This window comes from Gorilla gorilla, chromosome 5, assembly GCF_029281585.2.
Source record: "Gorilla gorilla gorilla isolate KB3781 chromosome 5, NHGRI_mGorGor1-v2.1_pri, whole genome shotgun sequence".
In the NCBI taxonomy this organism is placed as follows: domain Eukaryota; kingdom Metazoa; phylum Chordata; class Mammalia; order Primates; family Hominidae; genus Gorilla; species Gorilla gorilla.
The window spans coordinates 84,958,537-84,983,320 of NC_073229.2; the positions used below are offsets into that span (position 1 = coordinate 84,958,537).

At 35.0% G+C, this 24,784-nt stretch overlaps 2 protein-coding genes across 7 annotated transcripts in view; one reads left to right on the forward strand and one right to left on the reverse strand.

The window, feature by feature from the left end:
* The window catches only part of PHF3 (PHD finger protein 3), a 79,074-nt gene extending 61,913 nt beyond the window's left edge, over positions 1-17,161 (forward strand). For all 6 annotated transcript variants that reach the window (XM_031011884.3, XM_055391313.2, XM_063707691.1 and 3 more), the window contains 10 exons: positions 907-1,051; positions 1,133-1,289; positions 3,037-3,153; positions 5,195-5,326; positions 6,227-6,362; positions 8,739-8,934; positions 9,439-9,586; positions 11,855-11,944; positions 13,871-14,066; positions 14,290-17,161. In XM_031011884.3, the coding sequence (XP_030867744.2) occupies positions 907-1,051; positions 1,133-1,289; positions 3,037-3,153; positions 5,195-5,326; positions 6,227-6,362; positions 8,739-8,934; positions 9,439-9,586; positions 11,855-11,944; positions 13,871-14,066; positions 14,290-16,415 (3,443 nt within the window). In that variant the 3' untranslated portion in view covers positions 16,416-17,161. The remainder of the gene's footprint in view (positions 1-906; positions 1,052-1,132; positions 1,290-3,036; positions 3,154-5,194; positions 5,327-6,226; positions 6,363-8,738; positions 8,935-9,438; positions 9,587-11,854; positions 11,945-13,870; positions 14,067-14,289) is intronic.
* LOC129534409 (protein eyes shut homolog) overlaps positions 16,774-24,784 on the reverse strand; it is a 96,759-nt gene continuing 88,748 nt past the window's right edge. The window contains exon 8 of the mRNA XM_063707324.1: positions 16,774-24,520. Within this exon, the coding sequence (XP_063563394.1) occupies positions 23,319-24,520 (1,202 nt within the window). The 3' untranslated portion in view covers positions 16,774-23,318. The remainder of the gene's footprint in view (positions 24,521-24,784) is intronic.

Genomic DNA, 24,784 nt, shown 5'->3' on the forward strand with positions numbered 1-24,784 from the left:
AAATCAAAAAGATTGTAGTTGAGAAGGAGGTATTGTTGGTTTGAGATGAGAGGAGAAAAAGTATGAAATAGATATCTTAAAAAGTGGGAGAGCAAATTTATTAGGAAAAGTTAATAGGATTAGGGCAGAAGGTTGAGTTACCTACTTAAAACTTGTGGTTATAAATTTAAAATGACATCTGTCAGTACCAGTGCTTATTTTTCTCCCTTGTCTTCAGCCGTTTGTTGCCTATTTGGGTGAAGGATAAAAGTTGGCTTTGAGCAGGGTTGTGGTTTTGCCAACACACATGTTTAAAAGAGAGAGAATAAAGATATTAAGTATACGAGGGGCTGGTAATGGTATTGGACTGTCTAATCTAAGTTTATAATGTATGAAAAGTGAATACATGAAGATGGTAAAAATCATAGATTTAAGAATTGTTGGCATGAGGAGATTCTAGAATAAATGTGCTGGTATAATAAGTCAGAGCAGTGGGATGTTTGACATTGAGATTTTGGAGATGCGTGGGAATTAGTAATGATAGAATAAAAATAATTTGAAAAGCTTAACATTCAAATTAGTAAAACCAGAAGAGATTCATCAATTTTGTGGTATTAGGTTATCTGCTCCTAATAAGTTCAGATCAAAATTTCTGAAAACTTTTTAAAAGTTAATTAATATATATGTGTGGAAAAATAACTAGCTCTAAAAACCATTGTCTAAATTGAGGAAAGAGTAGGACCAGGTTTTAGTCACTATTCATTTTAATTAGGATTTCAGTGTCAGGAATATTTCAGTATGGATTGTGGGTTCTGATCTTATTTCTAAATAGTGACTTTTAATCAGTTTTGTTTATAAACTTATTCATTAAAAAGGAAAGATGTTTTTAAAAGCAATGTAATGAGTTTCAATATTTATTCAAATTAGGTACTCATGAGAAGCACGAGATGAAAAAGAAGAAAGTTGAAAAAGGAGTGCTTAATGTACATCCTGCTGCTTCTGCTTCCAAGCCTTCTGCAGATCAGATCAGGCAAAGTGTCAGACATTCTCTCAAAGACATTCTTATGAAGAGGTAACATATATTTTTATTATAGAAGTATCAATAATTATGCTTTATACATTTGAAAAATAATTGAATTGTTCTAATTTTAAGACTTACAGACTCAAATTTGAAGGTACCAGAGGAAAAGGCAGCAAAAGTTGCCACAAAAATTGAGAAAGAGCTTTTCTCTTTTTTTCGGGACACAGATGCTAAATATAAGAACAAATATAGAAGTTTGATGTTTAATTTGAAAGATCCTAAAAACAATGTAAGTATGCTTTGTTCATATGTTTATGCTTCCAACTTTCCTGAGTACATAGGTATCTCAGATTGTAATACAGTAGATCTATAATTTATTAATTGGAGTGAGATTATAATTTCCTTTTGATGTAGAACATGTAATTTTAATAGTCTTTTTGCTACTGAATAATTCTGCATACTAATAGCATTAACCATTCAGTCTACTGAAATGCTAAACGTGTCTTAACCTGATTTATATTATTTTTTATTTACTCTCCTTTATATAATACAATTTATTAAAAAATTCATTCATATGTATTCTTCAAAAACTTTTAAGCTAAAATCTATAACACTATTTTTTTCTTAAATCTGAAAATAGAGCTATTTTGTACTTAAATCTGAAGATAGAGTAAAAATGCTTTTAAATTGTTTTTATCGAAATGTAATTTATTTTCTTAAGAAAATACATAACTTTAGTTCTAAAGGTAGTCTTAAATATAACTGTAGTTCCAAGTATTATAGCAGTAGAGTAAATGTTAATTAAACCCCTAATTTTTTCTTGGGATTTCATGTTTTGGACAGAGGAAATCTAAAGGCTGTGCATGTGTGTGCGTGTATGTGTCAGTGTTAGCTCTCAACACCAAAAGTAGGTCTCTGATAAGTACAATAAGCAAAAATCATGCCAGCGAACATTTTAAAGGTTCAGAACATGACTGATCTCTTGTGAGTGACGTTTATCTAGGTCCACCAGCAGTTTTTTACTATAGATTACTCTAGGTAACAGAATGTGATTAGATGCAACCTTTTTGCTTAAAAGGTTTTCACACAACTGATATAAATTTGTATAAGGATATTTGCTACAGTAGGTGATTTGAGGTATTTTCTTGAAGTACACTAACAGAGACTTAAAATTGTACATTCTGCCATCATGGTCCCGAGGATCAGATGCTTCTGGAATTACATAATCTGGAAGCTTTTCTTCAGCAATTAAATAAAGATTTATTTCCCTCAGGTTTTTTTCTCTTTTTTTTGGAGACGGAGTCTTGCCCTGTCACCCAGGTTGGAGTGCAATGGCGCCATCTCAGCTCACTGCAGCCTCCACTCCCGGGTTCAGATGATTGTCCTGCCTCAGCCTCCCGAGTAGCTGGGATTACAGGCACATGCCACCACACCCAGCTAATTTTTGTATTTTTAGTACAGACGGGGTTTCACCATTTTGGCCAGGCTGGTCCCAAACTCCTGACCTTGTGATCCTCCTGACTTGCCCTCCCAAAGTGCTGGGATTACAGGCGTGAGCTGCGGCACCCGGCCTCCCTCAGGTTTCTTTCAGGTTTCTTTCTTGCAGGTGGTTTTTTGCTCTGCAGTTTCCTCCAAGCCTGTCAGGATTTAAATATGTAAAATCTTAAAACTATGAAGACCATTACATTGAGTAAAACTCTTTGATGCAGTACCTCGCTGTACTATAGATTGCTTATTGTTATGGTTAGATTGTGTCCCTGGGTAGACTTAATACAACTTTTGGGTAGGTATTGTAATGGTTCTACTGTACATGCTTCTCCATATATGTTGATTTTTATATGAAATGTGTGTTTTGCTGCCTTAAATTCCTAGAAAACAAAGCTGTCATTTAATCTCTGTGTAGTAGGTAATATATAAATAATTAAATATTTGTAAATCAGTCTTCAAAAATTGTATCTTTATTATAAATTTCTGTGTAGTAACCACTCTTTTAAATGTTTGTCTCCCCTTCTATTCCTATTTTAAAATCCTTCCAGATATTATTTAAAAAAGTACTGAAAGGAGAAGTAACTCCTGATCATCTTATCAGAATGAGTCCAGAAGAACTAGCTTCTAAAGAGTTAGCTGCTTGGAGACGAAGAGAAAACAGACATGTAAGATTATCTATAAATATGCATTTGACTATCAAAATCTATGTTTTTCAGCCATTGGGTAAAAATTATACAGAGGTAAATTCAACACAGACTGCACAATAACACAGACTTTCTGTTACATGCTTCTTTTTTTTTTGAGATGGAGTCTAGCTCATTCGCCAGGCTGGAGTGCAGCAGCATGATCTCAGCTCACTGCAACCTCTGCCTCCTGGGTTCAAGTGATTCTCCTGCCTCAGCCTCCCAAGTAGCTGGGATTACAGGCACGCGCTGCCATGCCCAGCTAATTTTTGTATTTTTAGTAGAGGTGGGGTTTTACCTCTTAAACCAGGATGGTCTCGATCTCCTGACCTCGTGATCCGCCCACCTCGGCCTCCCAAAGTGTTGGGATTACAGGCGTGAGCCACCTACATGCTTCTTTTAGTTACTTGTTCTCCATTCCTCTAGTTCTTAAATTCTGTTGGTTTCTCTGATCTTGTCAGTTTTTTTTCTCATTTTCTCCAGTTACTAGGTTACAGAATTACCTTGTGTTTTATTATAGTTTGTAAATGAGAAGGATGGGAAAAGAATTAACATCTTTTCATAATTACATCTGTATTTTTCAGCAGCACAGTTTGAAGGTATTATGAATATTGGTAATTTGTAGAGCCAGATGAATTAAGTCAGAATAAAAATGTGTACAGGTTTATCTCTTATCCAAAGTTTCAAATGCCAAAAGCTCTGAAAAATAAAGTTATTTTCGCATAACTAATTTATTGATAAAGCTTAACCTGAATTGCCATGTATGAATGTTCATATTCACAGAAATATTGTAGATTTAATTACGTGTCTCAGACCTAACTGGAATGTTATGTAATATAGAGTGTGTGCACCATATTTCATGTTTAAATTTAAAAATTCTGAAACTCACAGATAGCAAGAATTTTTGTTTGGAGATTGTGAACTTAAAGGTATTTAAAGTACCTTTAAAAATTAAGTATGTTACTTAGAGCTATTGTGACAGTGAGATAGCCATGTTATCCAATTTTTGTATTACAATGGCATCAGAATGTTTGCCCCTTATTCTAGAAAATACTGGTTGTAGTTCATATTAACTCTACATGATTTATCTGATTCTTTTGTTCATAATATTTAGTTACATCTCAGGCACTAAACCTCCATATAGACCTATGCCAGATCTAGTTTGAAGCTCATCTGGAGGCCTTGATTTGACATATCGTACTTCTTCATACATTCCTTTACCTTCACCATATGTAATTTCTCCTCCTCTTATATTTTGAAAATAATGTCACCTCCTCTTCCTTCCCTCCATATCCCAAATATGCACATGCCACTCTTCTGCTTTGAAACTGGCTGCGAGTATCATCTGTATCAGAAAATGCCAGCTTGTTCTTTCTTAAGGCCATGTACCTGATTTTTCTTTAAAGGATGATTTGTACTTAACAAAGGCAGTACCATCTATGCCTTCCTTACCTGTTCTATTCCTGGCTACCTTTATACTACTTCTTGTTATACTTGCTTAATTTTGATGTTTTGTTGCTAAGCTTGTTCAACTGAATTTTCAGGGTCACTAAGCAGGCTTGGTTAGGAGACAACTAACAAAGGACTACCAGATTGGTCGTTTGAATAAACTACTATTGTGGGGGATGTTAGAACATTGAATTAGGAATTTAAGAGCAAAATAGTTCCTATTTCCCTGTGGCAGCTGCTAAAAAGTACTAAATCAGCAAACAGATTTCAAATACAAATAGTATTTTTCACCACTTTGCAAATTACTTTGGACTTCATTTGCCTCCTGATATAAATGTACATGTGAACTTCTCATGGTTGAGGTATGGGGTCTAATTCTTATAACCCCAGTACTTAAAACTGTCTCTGGCATATAAAAGTACTCAGAATATGTTTGTCATATGAGACATTACCTTAAGATTAAAAGTCATCTGTGATGATTCGTTTATTTTTAGGTAAGCTCTTATTATTTAAGGTGTACACTTGGAAATACATATTTTAAATTTAATATTTTTAAAAAAGTATTTTCTGTTAGACCATAGAAATGATTGAGAAAGAGCAGAGAGAAGTGGAACGACGGCCAATCACCAAAATAACTCATAAAGGTGAAATAGAAATTGAGAGTGATGCCCCAATGAAAGAACAGGAAGCAGCCATGGAGATTCAGGTAAGGATAGATATGCCATGTTTTATAGCTCAAAGCATGAAGATTCAGAAAAGGTTTATTTGCCTAATGTTTTTAAAGTAGAAAAAGGAATTTTAAAATATGCATCCATTTAAAAGTAGCCTATTTTATTGGTTTAGTGGTTTTTTGAGTGTTGAGTAATGTCTCTCAAATTGCATTATAGGGACCTGTTGAACAGTTATTACAGTGTAGATTCCTGGAGTGCTCTGACTTAGTGAATTTCTTTTTATTTTTTGGTGGGATAGAGTCTTGCTTTGTTGCCCAGGCTGGAGTGCAGTGGAGCAATCTCGGCTCACTGCAACCTCCGCCTCCCAGGTTCAAGCGATGCTGCCACCTCAGCCTCCCAAGTAGTTGGGATTACAGGCATGTGCCAATACACCCAGCTAATTTTTGTATTTTTAGTAGAGATAGAGTTTCACCATGTTGGCCAGGCTGGTCTTAAACTCCTGACCTCAAGTGATCTGCCCACCTCGGCCTCCCAAAGTGTGGGGATCACAGGTGTGAGCCACCGTGCCTGGCCTGACTTAGTGAATTTTTTAGTAGGCTTAGAAATTTGTAAGTGCTTCTTAGGCAGACTGTCATTTGATAGGTGGCATAGCTTTTCTTATTTTCAAAAGTCAGTGAAGAAATAATTTGAAGTCTTACTAGAAGCCTTGAAGAATGGGGAATGTTTAAATTTTTGCTCTTTTAAGTCACAGTTAAAAGCTAGCATTCATTTTCTTAAGAAATAGTAAAAAAAAAAAAAACAAAAAACAAAAATCAAAAACCTATCTATGGAACAACTGCATTTTAGAAAAATATAAATGGAAAATATAAATTGATTTTGATAATTGAGGCCAAATTTTATCAGCTAAAACTAATTTTTACTTTGACTTACGTTAGGAACCAGCCGCCAATAAGTCATTGGAGAAGCCAGAAGGATCTGAAAAACAAAAAGAGGAGGTTGACTCTATGTCTAAAGATACCACTAGTCAACACAGACAGCATCTTTTTGATCTCAACTGCAAAATCTGCATAGGTAATTGGAAGTTTTTCTTCCTAAAATTTTGCATTCATTATGAAAGAAGGATACTTAGATACTAGTATATGTAATTTAAGTAGGTTTTGTTTTCCCAATATTGGTGGTGAGGCACTCACTCACAGTCTTTAAGCTTTCATGTGACTGGTTTTCTGGTTGAGGTATAGTTTGATACTGTGTGGTATAGTCTACTGTCTAGACCTAATTATACTATATATGATTTGAACTTAAAAACTGTTCTTGCTGGAGTCAAATGACAAGAATTTAACCATTAGAATGAACATCAAACATTGTGGGCAGTTGTGATGATACTGTCATTTACTAAAGTAAAGGAGTAAAATAGCATTTATATTTTATTATTATATATAACATAAGACAAATCAGAAACTGAAATTACTTTTTTGTAAAAAAGCTTTTTATTTTTAAGAGCACTTTTAGGTTCATAGCAAAATTGGGAGGAAGTTACAGAGATTTCTCACATACCTGCTGCCTCCCTACGTGCATAGTCTCCACTGTTAGCAACATCCCACACCAGAGTGGTGCAGTTACTACAGTTGACAAACCTACATTGAAAAATAATGACCCCAAATCCATAGTTTACATTGGCGTTCACTCTTAGAGTTGTACATTCTGTGGGTATGGACAAATGTGTAAAGACATGAATCTAGCGTTATAGTATTATACAGAGTATTTTCACTGCCCTAAAAATCCTCTTTACTCTGTCTATTCATCCCTTCCCCCAACACCCCCACCAGCCCCTGGAAACCACTGATCTTTTCACTGTCTCTGTAGTTTTGCTTTTTTCAGAATATTGTATAATTGGAATCATCTAGTATGTAACATTTTCAGATTGGCTACTTTCACTTAGTAATATGCATTTAAGCTTCCCCTATGTCTTTTCATGGCTGGATAACTCATTTCTTTGTAGCATTGAATAATATTCCATTGTCTGGATGTATAGTTTTTCCATTCACTTAATGTAGGAGATCTTGTTTTATTACAAGTTTTGGCAATTACGAATAAAACTAGTATAAACATCTGTATGCAGCTTTTTGTGTGGATGTGTTTTCAGCTCCTTTGGGTAAATACCATGGAGCACAATTGCTGGATTGTATGGTAAGAGTATGTTTATCTTATAAGAAACCTCCAAACTATTTTTCACAGAGGCTGTGCCATTTTGCCTTCCTGCCAGCAACGAATGAGAGTTCATTTTGCCTTCCTGCCAGCAATGAATGAGAGTTCCTGTTGCTCTACATCTTTGCTAGCATTTGGTATTGTCAGTATTCTAGATTTTGGCCATTCTAATAGGTGTATAGTGGTATCTCTCTGTTGTTTTACTTTGCATTTTCCTGATGACATATGTGGAGCATCTTTTCGTGCTTATATGCCACCCTGTATAGCTTCTCTGGTGAGGTGTCTCTTCAGGCATGTATAGTCATGAGCTGTTGCTATATAATCCAAACCTGGATACAGATATACAGATTTGTCTTAGTTCTTCATGTTACTTCTCGAGACTATTGGAATTTGGTGTGGTTTAGTTAAAAAAAATTGTCAGAGAATTAAGAAACCTGTTTTAGGTTCTAGTAACAATATTTTCATTTTAGCTTGTCTAAGTTGTTTAACATTCTCTTCTTCTAATTTTTCACTTCACTAAGAGAGGAATTACTACTCTAGGGGTCCTCAACCCCCGGGCCACAAACCTGTACGGTCCATGGCCTATTAGGAACTGGGCCTCACAGCAGGAGGTGAGCGGTGGACGATACTGCCTGAGCTCCGCCTCCTGTCAGATGCAGTGGCGTTAGGTTCTCATAGGGGTGCAAACCCTATTGTGAACTGCACATGTGAAGGATCTAGGTTGCGTGCTCCTTATGAGAATCTAACTATTAATGCTTGATGATCTGAGGTGTAATGGTTTCATCCTGAAACCATCTCTCCCCTCATCCCACCGTCCTTGGGAAAATTGTCTTCCATGAAATTGGTTGCTGGTGATAAAAAGGTTGGGGACTGCTAATCTTGTCCATATTTACTCATGATATGTTTTACATGTAGGAAATAATTATAAAGAGATTTTAAGGGGAAATTAACTTTATTACAGGTAGAACCATGTATGATTTGCTTTGAATTGCATTTCAGATAAGCTTAGGTCCCTATATATAGAAGAGGGCTGGCAGTGGGGAGAACACTAGTGAATTTTCTGCTGATTCTTAAATGTGGTTGTGATATAACTAAATGATGACAGTTAGCTATAACCCCAGGAAATGTATGGTTACTCAGCAATTGGATCATAGAACCTAAATAACTTTAGAAAGTGAAAATGGGTTAAGTTATAAAAGTTGTAGTTAACAGTTGGTTTCTTTTGATGTATTCTGGGCTTAGGTCGAATGGCACCACCTGTAGATGATCTTTCTCCAAAAAAAGTAAAAGTTGTTGTAGGAGTAGCTCGCAAACATTCAGACAATGAAGCAGAAAGTATAGCAGATGCATTGTCTTCAACCTCAAATATTTTGGCTTCTGAATTCTTTGAGGAGGAGAAACAAGAGTCTCCAAAGTCAACATTCTCTCCTGCTCCACGGTAATTTTCTCTGTTGTAAATTCTGTAATACTCATTATAGATCTTTGCCAGATTATACTTGCAAGTCTTCAAAAACAGAAAAGTGACATTTTGGGAACCTCTCATTTGAGAAAATAACTGTACTTTCATGTACTTTGAGATAAAACAGGCCTTCGAAAATAAATTTATTTGGAGTGGTTTCAGTGAGAGATTGGAGCGTGTGGGGAAACAGCTTTAAAATTCTCTTTAATTATGCTGGTCCCAAAAGTCAGGGATAGATTATTAAAGACGAAATGTTTGCACTTTTCTCAATCTTAGTTCTCCTAAGCCACCCAAGAGGGAAGATTTTGTAAAACATTACTGTGTAAATATGAATGTAATTTTATAAAATGAAAGTGTGAACTCTTTGTCAATAGCCTCATATTTTGGCCTTCTTGACATGCTAAAATACGAGTAACTGATGACTAGGTAGGACATTGATTTATTCATCAGCTTGTCTTTAGGCTTTTTAATGTCATTTTCTAGTCCAGAGATGCCTGGAACTGTTGAAGTTGAGTCCACCTTTCTGGCTCGATTGAACTTCATCTGGAAAGGTTTTATCAACATGCCTTCTGTGGCAAAATTTGTTACCAAAGCCTATCCAGTATCTGGCTCCCCAGAATACCTGACAGAGGTACTGTGAACTTTTCTGCTTTTCTGTGCATGAATTGATAATGTGTGTTTCTGAAAGTAATTGACAGGGAAATAAGACAGAGTTAGTAATAGAAATATTTATTAACAATGATTTTTAAACAGTTCAAGTAATATAATTATGAATTAACAAATGGATCTTTAGAATTGTAAAATAAACTATTCTCTGAAAGTTTTAAACTCCTATGTCCTGCACTTTTCCCAAGATGTACTGCCTCACTGTGTCAGATAATTCAAAATCAATGAGAGTCTACATGGATATCCAAGTTTTTCTTTGAATACACACTTAAATAAAAGATTTACTTACTTTTGATCTTTAATGTTAACACATTAAGATTTTTTTGTTGAACAGATCTTCTGATTTCCCCACTGCTTATGTTTCCCCATCTTCATGACTGCTGTTCTTACCTGCCTATTTCTGTGAATGTGGTTTATGTAGACTGGGAGTTGAAGCTTTACAGCTAATTGAAAACCAGTGAGACTAGTGACTGTAGTTTAGCTGCAAGTGATACCCTTGGTTGGTTCTACACCTGAGGGAAATAGAAAGAAACTATTATGTGGTATTTATGGAAAATAAGCAGCAGTAACATTATAATATTGTGATAAATGAGACAGTGACATTTTTGAATTATTTTGAAGGAAATGTATTTTTATATGTGTATAGAAGGAAAATAAATCAGTACATATATACTGTATTTATGTTGAGACCATATTTTGCTATCTTGTTCATATCTGACCTTTTTCATTTATTCTCTATCTGCTGATTTTAAAGAATTAAAAGATTGTAAAAAAATTCCTTTTATTATTTGAAAAAGCCTAAATCATTTGCCTGTCTTTTTTTTTTTTTAAGGCTAACATAAACTTCACTTTTCTTTGGATTAGGCTGCAATTAGTTTAATTCAATGTAATATTGTTTATGTAATGTTGATCAGTTTATTTGGTTAGCAGTTGTGGGTTTGTTTTTGTTTTTGTTTTTGTTTTGAGACAGAGTCTGCCCTGTCGCCCTGGCTGGAGTGCAGTGGCGTGATCTTGGCTTGCTGCAACGTCTGCCTCCCGGGTTCAAGCCATTCTCCTGTCTCAGCCTCCCATGTAGCTGGGATTAACAGATGTGTGCTACCACACCTGGCTAATTTTTGTATTTTTAGTAGAAACAGGGCTTCACCATGTTAGCCAGGCCGGTCCTGAACTCCTGACCTCAAGTGATCTGCTCGCCTCTGCCTCCCAGAATACTGGGATTACAGATGTGAGCCACCGGGCCCAGCCTAGCAGTGTGTTTTCGATTAATAAACAGACTAATCACTTTTATATACAGTTTGCTTGATATTTTAAAAATGTGAGCTTTATAAGAGAAAAATGAATTAGATCCATGATGTTCTTCTTGAGCAAATCTGTTTAGAAATTTATTATTTGGTCAGTCCATGGTGAAGATAATTCTTTAAACGGAGAGGTAAGCCCTTAACTACAAAATCCTTTTGATTTTAAACAAAATTATTATTTTCCCCTCCGAGACACAGTTTTTATGTGGTTGCTTTCCAGATTTTCACTTCTGTTTTGTACTTGTTTTTAGTTTGGGACTAAAATCCCAAATCAAATATTTTAAAGCAGTTAATAATTTAAATAAACTAAATTGAATTTAATATCAATTATGTTTTTATGATTTTCCTCAGTCTTCATGGAAAACATAGGAATGTACTGAATAAAGTTTTAAATATTCTTAATTGCTTTCATGTGTAGTCATCTGTTTTCAGAAAGATTATGCCTTTAAAAAAATAAACCTTGAATTATTACAATATTATTCTCCTTTGTGCAAAAATACACTCTGTAATTACATTTGGTAACCTTTGAAATTCAGCTGTTAATTATTAAGGAATTTTCCTGCCTACTGCTACCAAAAGGGGAGGTTACAATCTCTGCTAATATTCTGAAATGTGTTGTGTTCTTTCTGAATTGTTAATGTGGTATGCTTGCCATTGCTTCCCTTTCCCATCTTTCATAGTGAGATTGGGCATGAACTCAGACTCTTTCTTAGTAGCTGTATTTTAGGCAACAGTCATTTGTAGTTGGCATTTCAAGTAAAACCTAATTGCTCTCTATATTATGTTTTCTGATGCATTTTTCATAATCTCTTTATTTACTTGTTTTTATTACTGTTTCAAATTAGTCTTAGAATCAAATTTGTGTGAATTACTAATGTCATAATAAAGATAATCTATATATATTGATCTCTTTTTTTTTTTTTTTTTAACCATAGGACCTACCAGATAGTATTCAAGTAGGTGGCAGGATATCACCTCAGACAGTTTGGGATTATGTGGAAAAAATAAAAGCATCAGGAACCAAGGTGAGGAAAACTTTTTTCACTATACCAGCATGGGAAAATGTTTAGAAAGTAAACAGTTTAGAATTCTTATGCAAGGGTGCAAGGTCTCCTGGGGAAAGGAGGCAATACACATTTTAAGTCTACGTAATATACCTCACAAAACTGAACAAAAGCCGTTTGCTGAGGCTGTCAACAGTACAGCATTTTTTTTTCCTCTCCTGGGATGCTCTCTTTGTGGCTTCTGTTAATGTTTTAGAAGAAATGTTTTAGAGTAAGTATTGAAATTCACCCTGGAATTTTGCCTTGCTTCTATTACAGACAAGTGTTTGAGTTAGGGCACAGCTAAGCTATTGCAAAAAAGAGAATCTAAAATATAGTGACTCAAAAAATATAGAAGTTGATTGGAGTGTTGTCCTCAGCAGTCAAACATACCAAATAGGAGTAAATGAGGAATACCTGTCTAGTTGTTTCAAAGGCAAATTACAGTCATTAACTTCCATTGGAAAGAACCTAGTCACATAGCCATCCATACATAGCTGCTAGGGAGGCTGGGAAATGTAATCTTTATTGGATGGCCATGTGCCCAGCTAAAAGTTAAGGGCTTCTTATTAGTAATAGGAGGAAAGGAGAAAAGATACTGTGAAATGGCTCTATCACAATAATATTTCTCCTTTTCCTTTTTCTCTCTACATTTTCTTTTCTTTTTTTAACTTATAGAATATTACTACAGAGGAAAATTTAATCATTAGAAGAGATTGTTTTTCCCTCCAGGGGATGTGATAGTACCTAGTATATTAACAGTCATTCGCTAAATAAATCTTGAATGAATAAATTTTACTTTTTTGCCTCTTTTTCAGAAGTCTCTAGCTTTTCTTTGGAATGATCCAAAATGGATAATCTTAAGCTGAAAAGAATATTTTGTTCCAATATAGATTTTTAGAATTTAAATTGATACAGTGTTAAAATACAAATAAACTTTAAAGCACTAATAAAAATGAGAAGTATTACTCTTGGGCATTTTGAGAATCACTCTTGAATCCACACATATATTACTGCCCAACACTTTATAGTATGTTCCAATTTAACAGATTTAAACACTCTGTAATAGTTGTTACTAACATATGTATGGTGATTTTTACTCTAAAAGAGGGCAGTTTAGATGACACACATTTTATAAGAGATAGAGTCATATTTCAGCTCATTCACATGTTTTCCTTAGGAGCTTGCATCAGTTTTAGGCTTTGCAGCAAATCTGGCTCTCCCATTTCGGCCATATACCATCATGAAAAAAACATTGTTGTTGAACACTACCAAATTAATAACAAATTAGGACTGTCTTTTCTATCTGAAACAAAACCTAGAGGCAAGCAAGAAAATTCCTAAGCCAAATTACTTTACAAAATTTATGGTCTATATGTTTTTAAGGTCTCTTCATCCAGCACTTTTTATTTCTAAATTCAGTGCCTAGTAACTGGATTATTAGTAGATTTGTCTGTTTGTGTATATAAATGTATGGTAGGGTGGAAGTGTTGGGTGCTTTTAGTTCCCAGTGGGTCAAGAACATAGGCAGCCCTTTGTGGAGGTTACAGCATTGGAAATCAGGATATAGTGTAGATATTAGAAGACTTGGGTTTCAGTATCATCTCTGCCACTGACAAGTTGTATCTGTCACCTTCAAAAAAGTCATTAATCACCTTTGGACTCCATTTCTTATGTTTCCGTAAGAAATGTAAGCCATCAGATAAATCCATCAATGGATCAGTAAAGATCTTTTCTTAAGAGTTACTTGCTTTTAATATTCTCTTCTGTATTTAAGTTGGTAAACCACGTTATTTGGTACCATCATTATAAAGTTCAATAGATTATTACTAATTGAGAAATAGTTTTAAAACCAAGCTACTCTTTAGCTTATTACCTTAAACAATTATTTGTTATTTTCTTGAACAGGAAATTTGTGTGGTTCGCTTCACACCAGTAACTGAAGAAGATCAAATTTCTTATACTTTGCTCTTTGCATACTTCAGTAGCAGAAAGCGCTATGGAGTAGCTGCTAACAACATGAAGCAGGTTAAAGATATGTACCTTATTCCTTTGGGTGCCACAGATAAAATTCCACACCCTCTTGTGCCTTTTGATGGACCTGGTAGGTATACGTTTTAATAATAGGATAAGAATGAAATAACATGGGAGGTGGGACCAGAGTGAAAAGACTGATTCTGCCTTCTTTCTCAGGATCCAGCCCTCTAGAGATGGCTTGACAGGGCCAGGCACCATTTAATATCCTGTAATAAGTTAGAGGCAGAATTTTACCTTTTTTTGCAATGATTGAAAATGATGAATTAATTGATGTTTTTGGTTTTATACAGGGCTTGAACTGCATAGACCTAATCTATTGTTGGGCTTAATTATTCGTCAGAAACTGAAGCGGCAGCACAGTGCCTGTGCTAGTACTAGTCATACAGCTGAGACTCCTGAAAGTGCACCACCAATAGCATTGCCACCTGATAAAAAAAGTAAAATAGAAGTTTCTACAGAAGAAGCACCAGAGGAAGAAAATGACTTTTTTAATTCTTTTACAACTGTATTACACAAGCAGAGAAATAAACCTCAGCAGAATCTTCAGGAAGACCTTCCAACAGCAGTTGAACCTTTAATGGAAGTCACCAAACAGGAGCCACCAAAACCTTTAAGATTTCTTCCTGGCGTGTTGATTGGCTGGGAGAATCAACCTACTACTCTGGAATTAGCAAATAAACCTCTTCCTGTGGATGATATACTTCAAAGCCTTTTGGGCACCACTGGTCAAGTATATGACCAGGCCCAATCAGTGATGGAACAAAACACTGTTAAAGAAATTCCATTTTTAAATGAGCAGACCAACTCAAAAATAGAGAAAACAGATAATGTGGAAGTAACTGATGGTGAAAACAAGGAGATAAAAGTTAAAGTAGATAATCTTTCAGAATCTACAGATAAGTCAGCAGAAATAGAAGAAACATCAGTAGTAGGGTCCTCTTCCATTTCTGCAGGGCCTTTGACGAGTCTTAGTCTCAGAGGTAAGCCGCCAGATGTTTCTACAGAAGCATTTTTAACAAATTTATCAATTCAGTCAAAACAAGAGGAAACTGTGGAGAGTAGAGAGAAAACATTAAAAAGACAGCTTCAGGAAGATCAAGAGAATAATTTGCAAGATAACCAGACTTCAAATAGTTCTCCATGCAGATCTAATGTAGGAAAAGGAAACATAGATGGTAATGTGAGCTGTAGTGAAAACCTTGCTGCTAATACAGCGAGGTCTCCACAGTTTATCAACCTGAAAAGGGATCCTAGGCAAGCAGCAGGACGAAGTCAGCCTGTAACTACTTCAGAAAGCAAAGATGGAGATAGTTGCCGGAATGGAGAAAAACACATCCTCCCTGGCCTGTCACACAACAAGGAGCACTTAACAGAACAAATCAATGTAGAGGAAAAGTTGTGTTCTGTAGAGAAAAACTCGTGTGTTCAGCAGAGTGACAATTTAAAAGTTGCACAAAACTCACCATCAGTAGAAAACATACAGACTTCTCAAGCAGAACAAGCAAAACCCTTACAGGAGGATATTTTAATGCAAAATATTGAAACTGTGCACCCATTTCGAAGAGGATCAGCAGTAGCGACATCTCATTTTGAAGTTGGAAACACATGTCCATCAGAATTTCCTTCTAAAAGCATCACCTTTACTTCCAGAAGCACCAGCCCCAGAACAAGTACAAACTTTTCACCCATGAGGCCACAGCAGCCCAACCTTCAGCATCTCAAGTCTAGCCCACCTGGATTTCCATTTCCAGGGCCTCCTAATTTTCCCCCACAAAGCATGTTTGGATTTCCACCACATTTGCCACCTCCATTACTTCCCCCTCCAGGCTTTGGCTTTGCTCAAAATCCCATGGTTCCCTGGCCACCTGTTGTTCATCTCCCAGGTCAGCCACAGCGTATGATGGGTCCTCTCTCACAAGCATCAAGGTATATAGGCCCGCAGAATTTTTACCAGGTTAAAGACATTCGGAGGCCAGAAAGGCGCCATAGTGACCCTTGGGGTAGGCAAGACCAACAGCAACTGGATAGGCCATTTAATAGGGGTAAAGGGGACCGCCAGAGATTTTATAGTGATTCACACCATTTGAAAAGAGAGCGACATGAGAAGGAATGGGAGCAAGAATCTGAAAGGCATAGACGCAGAGACAGAAGCCAAGACAAGGACAGAGACAGAAAAAGCAGGGAGGAAGGGCACAAAGATAAAGAGAGGGCACGGTTATCACATGGTGATCGAGGAACAGATGGAAAAGCAAGCAGAGATAGTAGGAATGTAGACAAGAAGCCAGATAAACCTAAAAGTGAAGACTATGAGAAGGACAAAGAACGAGAGAAAAGTAAACATAGAGAAGGAGAAAAGGACAGGGATAGGTACCACAAAGATAGGGACCACACTGACAGAACTAAAAGCAAAAGGTAAAATTTGCAGGCTGCTTCAGGATTACATTTAAATAACTGTTAAAATGTTGTATCTTGTAAACAAAAGAAAGATTGCCTGCTAGGATTGTGCCATCTTTAAAATTTTTACTATTGGTCATTTGCAGAACAGTAAATTCTGTGTGTTGGTGCAGAGTGCTCTGTACCAGTGCTCATCATCCCTTCTTCATACCAACGGTCCCTAGTTATAGGAATTTAATATTTTTAAAAGTTTTACATTGCTGTATATTCAAAGATTTGTTTTATTAATATGCAATAAAGGCTTAGAAATTTTAGTTTTATTCCTTAATTGGTAAATATGGTTAACTATGGAATATATTTACTTCCTCTAGTGAATGTCCTTTATATAATGACTAATTTGGGAGTAATGTGTGCTCTGTAAGTTTGTTTTAAATTGCACTGTTTTTAAAGAAACTGTAGAGGAGCAACAAAAATCCAAGCAACTTCATAATCAGATTATGCTAATCATTTAGTTGAGCAGTTTTTCACCAAGAATCAGAAGCCCAAGGGGTACATTTATTGCTTTAATCTGCACTCATTGAAGTCGTTTATTACCATATACTACAGCTTTGTGGTAGGCCATTATTTTCATTTTCATTTTTGGCTCTTCAGAAACTTGAATACTTAAGCTTGTACATGATCTTGTGTTTTGCTATCCTTTTTACTGTAAAATGTAAATATTTTAAGGGATATTTTGATTCTAAATATGATAAAAGAATTTCTCACCTATTTTGTGTGTGTGACTTGAAATTCAGTAGTAAAAGAATTTCTTCTTTAAAGCTTTAATTACCTTCAGACATTGATTTTTTGTTACTCAGCCAAGAACATATAGAAATAGCTATCTATGTCAGGCATTAGATGAGGGGAAAAACAATTTTTTAAAATCTTAAATTGTAGGCTGAGATGAATTGTGTAGTTCTAAAGAGGCTAGAATTTAGAACTACCTGTGAAACACTGTGCAGCTATAGCCCACTTTATAGGTAAGTTTCTGAAAACTTTTACACCATCGCAATTTGGTACTCTGACTCACTAATCATTAAAATTAAAGACCGCAGAACTTGAAGAGAAATATGTTTTGAATCTTTTTATAAAATGTGTGATTTAGCCTAATTCGTAAAGTAACTGTACAGTTTCATATGCCAGTTTTACTTGAAAAAATATATGAAAACTATTGTTAATTCAAATCTAAATTTATTTAAACCCTGAAACACATGGTTTTGATGGCTGTAATTTAAAGTAAGAGCTATCAAATGATGCTGACAAAAAAAAAACCTTCCAAAATACTAAAGAAAGAGAACTCTATTATTTACTTACCTGTATTAATGAAGAAAAATATAAATAATTCCACAAAATTAAGATTGTTTTCCTAAAGAGCTTAAAGATTAGAGTTAAAAATTGGTTTTGAAACAGAATTATCCTTGTTATTTTTGCTGGAGAGAAGGGAGGAAATTCAGAACCAAACATTCTATCTAATTTGCAATGACTTGCAGCACTTTTTTCCCTATCCTTATCCTCTGAAACTTACTATCATAAGGTTCTAAAACAGAGAACTTGTGTTTAAATAAAGCCCGTTTAACTTTGGTCCACTTTTCTTTTGGAAATTAACTTGTTAGAAAACAAAGTTAGTTCCCAAACAAAACAAAATCTAAGTTATAATTTGCACCATTACAAAGAAATTGCTGTCAGGGTTTTACACATTTTAAAAACATTTCAATTTCAAATGTGTGTATCGTCAATAAATCTACCTTTACTGATATATCTGGTTGAGGGAATATCAGACTCCAGATTTCTTTTGCAAGATGAAAGTAAAAACGAATGGGTTAATGAATGAAAACAAGCTTTTAGGTCAGTTTTTGATCACCTCTTCGCTAATAGTTTTTTCTACATATCTAAAATTCTTTAATCAGTTCTGATCGAATCTTGATACATGTTTCTAAAATAGGCAAGGCCCATATAGCTTTCTATTAGGGATGAGCATCTCCTGGGGTTAGAGGCAGATCTTGTAACCGCTGATTGACTGAAACATTGTATGGAGAATAGGGAAGGTATGGTCATATTAGCTATTTGAGGTTTTCCTTTTGAGGAAAAAAAGGGAAAATGAGCAGATTTTTCAATGAGTAGTAGATCCAAAGCCATTCTCAGTCCCAGGTACAACCAGCCTTACACAAACTAGTGAATTACATGAATTTCATCTTTCAGTTTCTCCTGTTTTAAGAAAAACCTGCTCTTTAAAAAAAGTTTTACACTTAAAAAAACTTAGAATCATCTTAAGACAGTGAATGCATACCTCTATTAGGTAAAAGTACCAGGGCATCTCAGTACCTGTAAAGTTCACCCCATGTAATCTTTGTGGCAATCAGAAAGCCTCCTTGAGCCCTCTGTAAGGCATCCCTGGTTTTGAGCACTTAGTATAAACATTGGTCAACTCAAAGGTGAAGGCTTAGAGCTGAGGAAACTGGAACTTAGAGAAGTTGGGAAACTTGGCCAGGTTACCCTGCTGTTGTCAGAGCAGGAATCCTAGCTCAGTTCTTTTCTCTAAAGTCCATGTGCTTAGCAATTGTGCTCTGAGAATTGAGAATGAGAAAAAGAAGCAAAAGCCTGACGATCATATATACCTTTCATAGCCCTCTTTCTTTGCGTTCCACTGAACTGTCTGAAACCCTTCACTGAGCAACCCAACTGTTCAGTGTGAGTCAGAAGACATAACCAAAAACCTGTAAGTTCTTTTGTACAGATTTGCAAAATTTATATTAATCACAAATCCTAATTCTCTATTCCTGTTTTCTATTGCTGTTGTGATGAATTACTACAAGTGTAGTGGCTTAAAACCACACAAATTTATGATCTTATGGTTCTGTGGATCAGAAGTCTATGCAGATCTCACTGGGTAAGATCAAGGTGTCAGCAAGATGCATTCGTTTTCTGGAGACTTTCAGGGAGATTCTTTTTTTTTTCTTTTTTTTGCGCCTTGGTTTCTAGCTTCTAGAGGGCACCCAATTTCCTTGGCTCATGATCCCTTCCTCCATATTTGAAGCCAGCAGTGTGGGACCCAGTCTTTCTCTAGTATCTCTGACCTTCCCTTCTGATTCCCTCTTCTACTACAAAGGACCCTTGTGATTACATTGACCCCACCCAGATAATCCAGGGTAATGTTCCTATTTTCAGGTCAGCTGATGAGCAACTTAAATTCCATCTGTGACCTTAATTCCCTGTTCCCATGTAACCTAACATATTTACAGGTGTTCCAAGGATTGGGGTGTAGACATCTTTTGGGGGGTTATCATCTACCACAGCCCTTGACTTAACTAATTGTAGTTTATTGTGGGTAAATTAATCTTAAATCTTTATAGAATAGCTAAGGCTATAGTAAATACTTGTGAAAAATTTAAGAACAATAACACCAGCAATAGAGAAGAAAATGGAGTGAAAAGTGAAGCCACTCCATGTTAACGTGTGTGTTAACATAAAACTACCCGTTAACAGGTAACTTTACTCTGTTGTTCCTAAGTTTTTAATAGTAGCTGTGTTTTTAAAGTTTATGAACCAAACTTAAATGCATTATGAGAGCTTGATAATGAACCAGATCTTAGTAAAACAGTATTTTAACATTTGGATATACTAGTTGTACTATGCTTATCTCAGATCCCTGTAACACTGGTCAGGTTACAACTTACTAATGACTACAAATAACTATATACACAATCAGGTTTATTTCTGTCTCTTAAAGCAAATTGCAAATAAAATTGGTTACTGCTTTTAAAAAGGTGCCAAACACCCTAATTCTTTGATTTCTGTTTCACAAAGAATTATAGTAATATGTAGAGCAAAAAAGTAGTGAGTTGAAAACAGATCAGTAGCAAGAAGTCCTTTGAAAACTTGAGTTCACCATGTCAAGTTTCATTTTATAGATAGATGCAGAGCAGAGTCATTGAGGGAAATAGCCTAAGCACTCAAAGGGCAGTGAATCCAATATAACTCTAAATATCCCCAAAATACTTTTTCTATGAAATAATTCAGTGTGTGCATGTCCATGTATGTACATATACGTATATGTTAGCCCAAGCTGTCTTTTAAAACTACTTATTTTAAGATAATTTTGTCCTCAAAGTAATGATTTTTTTCAGGAACTTATTATTTAAAAGGAGACCGAAAAGGTAAATATTACTGCACCTTATTTTTAAAAAATGTTCCGTTTACATTCAACACTTTGAGAAACCACTTACATTTATAGTAAAATCTTAAAGGTCTTTCTGTAGCAATCATTTTTATTTCGTACTGGAAAAGCATTTCACATAGGAAATCGTCAACACCATCATCACCAGGATAGCAAAAATAGGAAGCAGGAATAGTGTTGATTTGTTACATGAACTTTGCAGGATTTTAAGGTGAAAAATATATTTTCAAGTCATTTTGATTTATAGGGGAAAAGGCAGCAGTTTTCAGTTCTTAAATATTGTCTGCCTATTCTGCAAGCACAATTTTCTGCATTTGGAATTCAATGATGAGCAAAATGGGAAAGTTCCAATTTTGTGGAGATTACAGGTAGAAGACAAGTTATAAAATCTGAACGTAAAATTGCAACTGTGAAAAGCTTTAAGGCAGCAATTCTCAAACTTTTGTTTTCAAGACCCCTTACACTTAAAAATTGAGAATGTCAAAGCTTTTGTTTATATGGCTTATATCATTATTTAGCATACTAGAAAATCAAATGATAAACGTTAAAAATATTTGTTAATGATAATCTCATCTGTTAATGTAACATTTATATAAAAGTTAACTTCCAAACTAATTTAGTAGGAAGAGTGTCATTGTCTTGATTTTTGCATATTTCCAATTTCTGACTTAGGGCTGGATTCTCTTACCTGCCCTGCATTCAGTGTTTTGTAGTATGTCATTTTATTTGAAATATATGAAGAAAATCTGGCTGTATGTGCATTTGTTTTTGGGAAAGGGAGGACTCTGGATTCCTTGAAAAGATCGCAGGGGTTCTTGGACCATAGTTTGGGAAGTGCTATTTTAAAGAAAAGGCACACTTTATTATGAGAGAACACATGGCCGAATATGACGGGAGTGTGGTTCAGGCAGTTTCTTCTTTTGTAAGCTTTCATAAAACAGCCTTCTTGGTTTATACATAAAGTATGTTTTCTGAGAGGTTAGATTTGACTACCAGCTGCCAAAAGGAATTTCTTTAGAGCATTTTTCCTTATGCTCTGAGTATCTCCAAAGTTAAATGCAATAGTATGGATCAATACCAGTTTAGATCACAGTTTTTCAGCAAAATTTGATGGAGTTGTTTTAAGTGGTTTCCGTTAAAAAAACAAACCTTTGAATCAATGTGTAAACATTCTGCAATTCTACCTTATATTCTACCCTCACACTTCCTAGTATTAATATGAACTGTATGTCTGGAAACATTTGTGCCCTGTCAAATGGTGTTGACATTCTTAACTCTGGTCCTAGGTCCTTTTAGGAATGTCTGTAGCCTTTTGATTGGAATGGAGTGGCTAAAATAAGACAAAAATCTGTAATAGTTTTTGAATGATAAATTACTACCTAGTTACTTTGTATAGACTGGAATCTGCACAGAAGTTAAATGTGTATTCATCAGCTCTTATTTTTTGTAAATCTTTTCTCTAATTACTTGATGATTAATTTCATATTTTTCCTTTTGAACATTACATGCTGCTTATTACTAAGATTTTTTTCTCCGGATGACCTATTCTACCTGTTAGTTCACCGAGTCAGTCATATGTTGCTGGTTGCCAAGTGGCAAAATTGTCACAGATATCAAACTCAGAAAATGTCAGGTAACAACAGCAGTAACTGCTTTCCAACCTGCAGTGGTGGACTGGGAGTGGGAAGTGAAAGTTCTGTTCACAATTATATCAGTAACTGTTTTGGGAAAAATAATATTTTTTCAAGTTATGCTATCAACAGTACTAAATTGTTAGGATAGTAATTTTCCATGGCATTGTTTAGAACCTATTTTATGCCCAATTTTGAGATCTGTATAGACTTGAAAGCAGTTAAACACAAATTAAGGTTAATTTTTTAATTTGATCAGTTAATATGAGTACATGGTTTTAAAAAGTCAAATAGTTCTACAAGGTTCATAAGCAAAAAGCAACAGGCTTCTGCACTACTCTTCTCTCCAGAGGCAACCATTTTTAATTCTTTTAGATATTCAGGATATTTGCCTTCATGTTTGTGATATGCATATGCTATGTTTTAAGTTGCACATATTGTAATATCTATTGATGTCTTACTATAAAAGATAAGGATTTAGCTCTTACCAGCCTGTTCTCCTCTCCTCTCACCTTATCTTTCTACATTCATGCAATAATTTTTGGTTTAAATCTATGTTCAAGTTTTACATTGTTGAATCATATAAATAGTTGTAGCTAAGCCATGTAATACAATATGGTTACATTGCTTTGTATAATTTTTATTTTTCCTTTGATTAATAACTTGATTTTTTTCTTATTTGTACCTATCCCTAATTCATTCCCAACTGAATTTTAAACATTTTAAAGTTCAGCTTACACATTGATTTTTAAAATTGTGTTTACACACTGATTTTAAAATGTAAGCATTAGGGATAGGTAAAAAGTGAATAAGCAAAGTGAATAAGCACATTCTGTGAATAAGCACTGAATGAACTAATGGAGTTAAAACATGAATCAAAATACATACAGATAAATTAGATGTAGGAAAAACAATCAGAACCTTCAGTGACATTTTACAATCTTATCAAAAAGATATGTTAGCATTTAGACTATTTCAGGTAATAGTAAACAGTTGATTCCCCGTGAGCAATGTATCAAAGAAATAACTATCAAAATAACTGCATTTATGTATAGTGTGTACTAAAATCTCTAGTGTTAACTTATGTAACCTCATTTTGTTCATCTCCATCATAAACATTGTATCCTTCTAATTTAATTAGTTCAATGTTTTTTGGATCCTGAAAAAATACAACATCTTTAATTTTGCCAACAAAATTGGTTTTAAAAATCTCTTGAGTAACGATATTTACCTTTCTACCATATTCAAAGCCCCCTAGATAACAAATGCCATCATAGTTTAGAGCAACAAAGTTTTTATGTGGATCAATATCCTCGGAAAGAATTAGACTGTTATTTATGTAGGCCTTGATAAGAGTCTGATTTTGAATTACAACTACATGGTGCCATTTATTACAACAGAATGTGCCATTGTTATAGCTCATAGGCACAGAGATTCTTTCTCCCAAGTTAACTGCTATTTTCAAGGTCTGATTATGGAGACCAATTGCCAGAAAATCATTTTCTTCATTTTGAGCTATTCCCATCCATACAATTAGACCTTCTGTTTTAGTGGTACTGAAATTTAAGGATATAGTAGTGAACTGGAGGTTTCTCATTCTATAATTTGGATCAATATATTTAATGTAAGAATTACCCATAAATTTTGCAGTTGAAAATGAAGTTTTGTTTTCACAATACCTTCCCACCCAACCCAAAGTACACAGGCAACTGTAAGAAAATGATTGGTCAGGTATACATAAAGATTGGTGGAGGCAAAGATTATTCAAACAGGACACAGACTGGTTACATGTATTTCCAGCCCAATCTGGCAAACATCTGCAAGAAAAAGTTGTGCCGTTTGCTGTACATTCACCTCCATTTCTGCATGTGTTGTACCCACAGGCTGTCCCATCACAGTCACCTACATTTGAGCCACCTTTTGCTCCGAATTCAGTTAATTGTAATTCTTGATTATTTATGATAACTTGTCGGATACAGCCTTGAAAACCTACAGGTTCATTTTCTATTGCCATGGGATTTACAAGATTTAAAGAAGATACTCCTCCAATATAGAAGTCTGTATTTGTGTCCAGAGAACTCATTTTAGTGGAGGCTTTTTCTGTTACATTTATCCCATCTAGATCCAGGTAGCCTTCTGCACCAACTCTTCCTGCTTTTATTATATGCCAAGTACTTCCGTTTATAGTTACTTTTTGGAGAGTTTCTAGAATGATAGTTCTGTCGCCAAGGTTGTAGCGAAGTTGAACGGAACTATTTACTAAAGAGATGCATAAAAAATCACCTGCAAGAAAGCAAACAGTAAGTTTGATTAGCAACAGTAAAAGTTTCCATTGAAAACTTTTGCTGTTTCTGGCCAAGTTGGGTAAGTTTTAGTTATGGGGAAAAAAGTAACAGATCTTGAGCACAATTGTGTTAGTTTTGTTTCCACTCACAGAACAAAATGCATATATCCTGTATTCTTTCATTTTGTTCAGCAATTGGCTACATAAATTTTCTCTAGTTGTGGACAGTTCTCATTGAATGAATATATTGTGGTAGTAAGTTA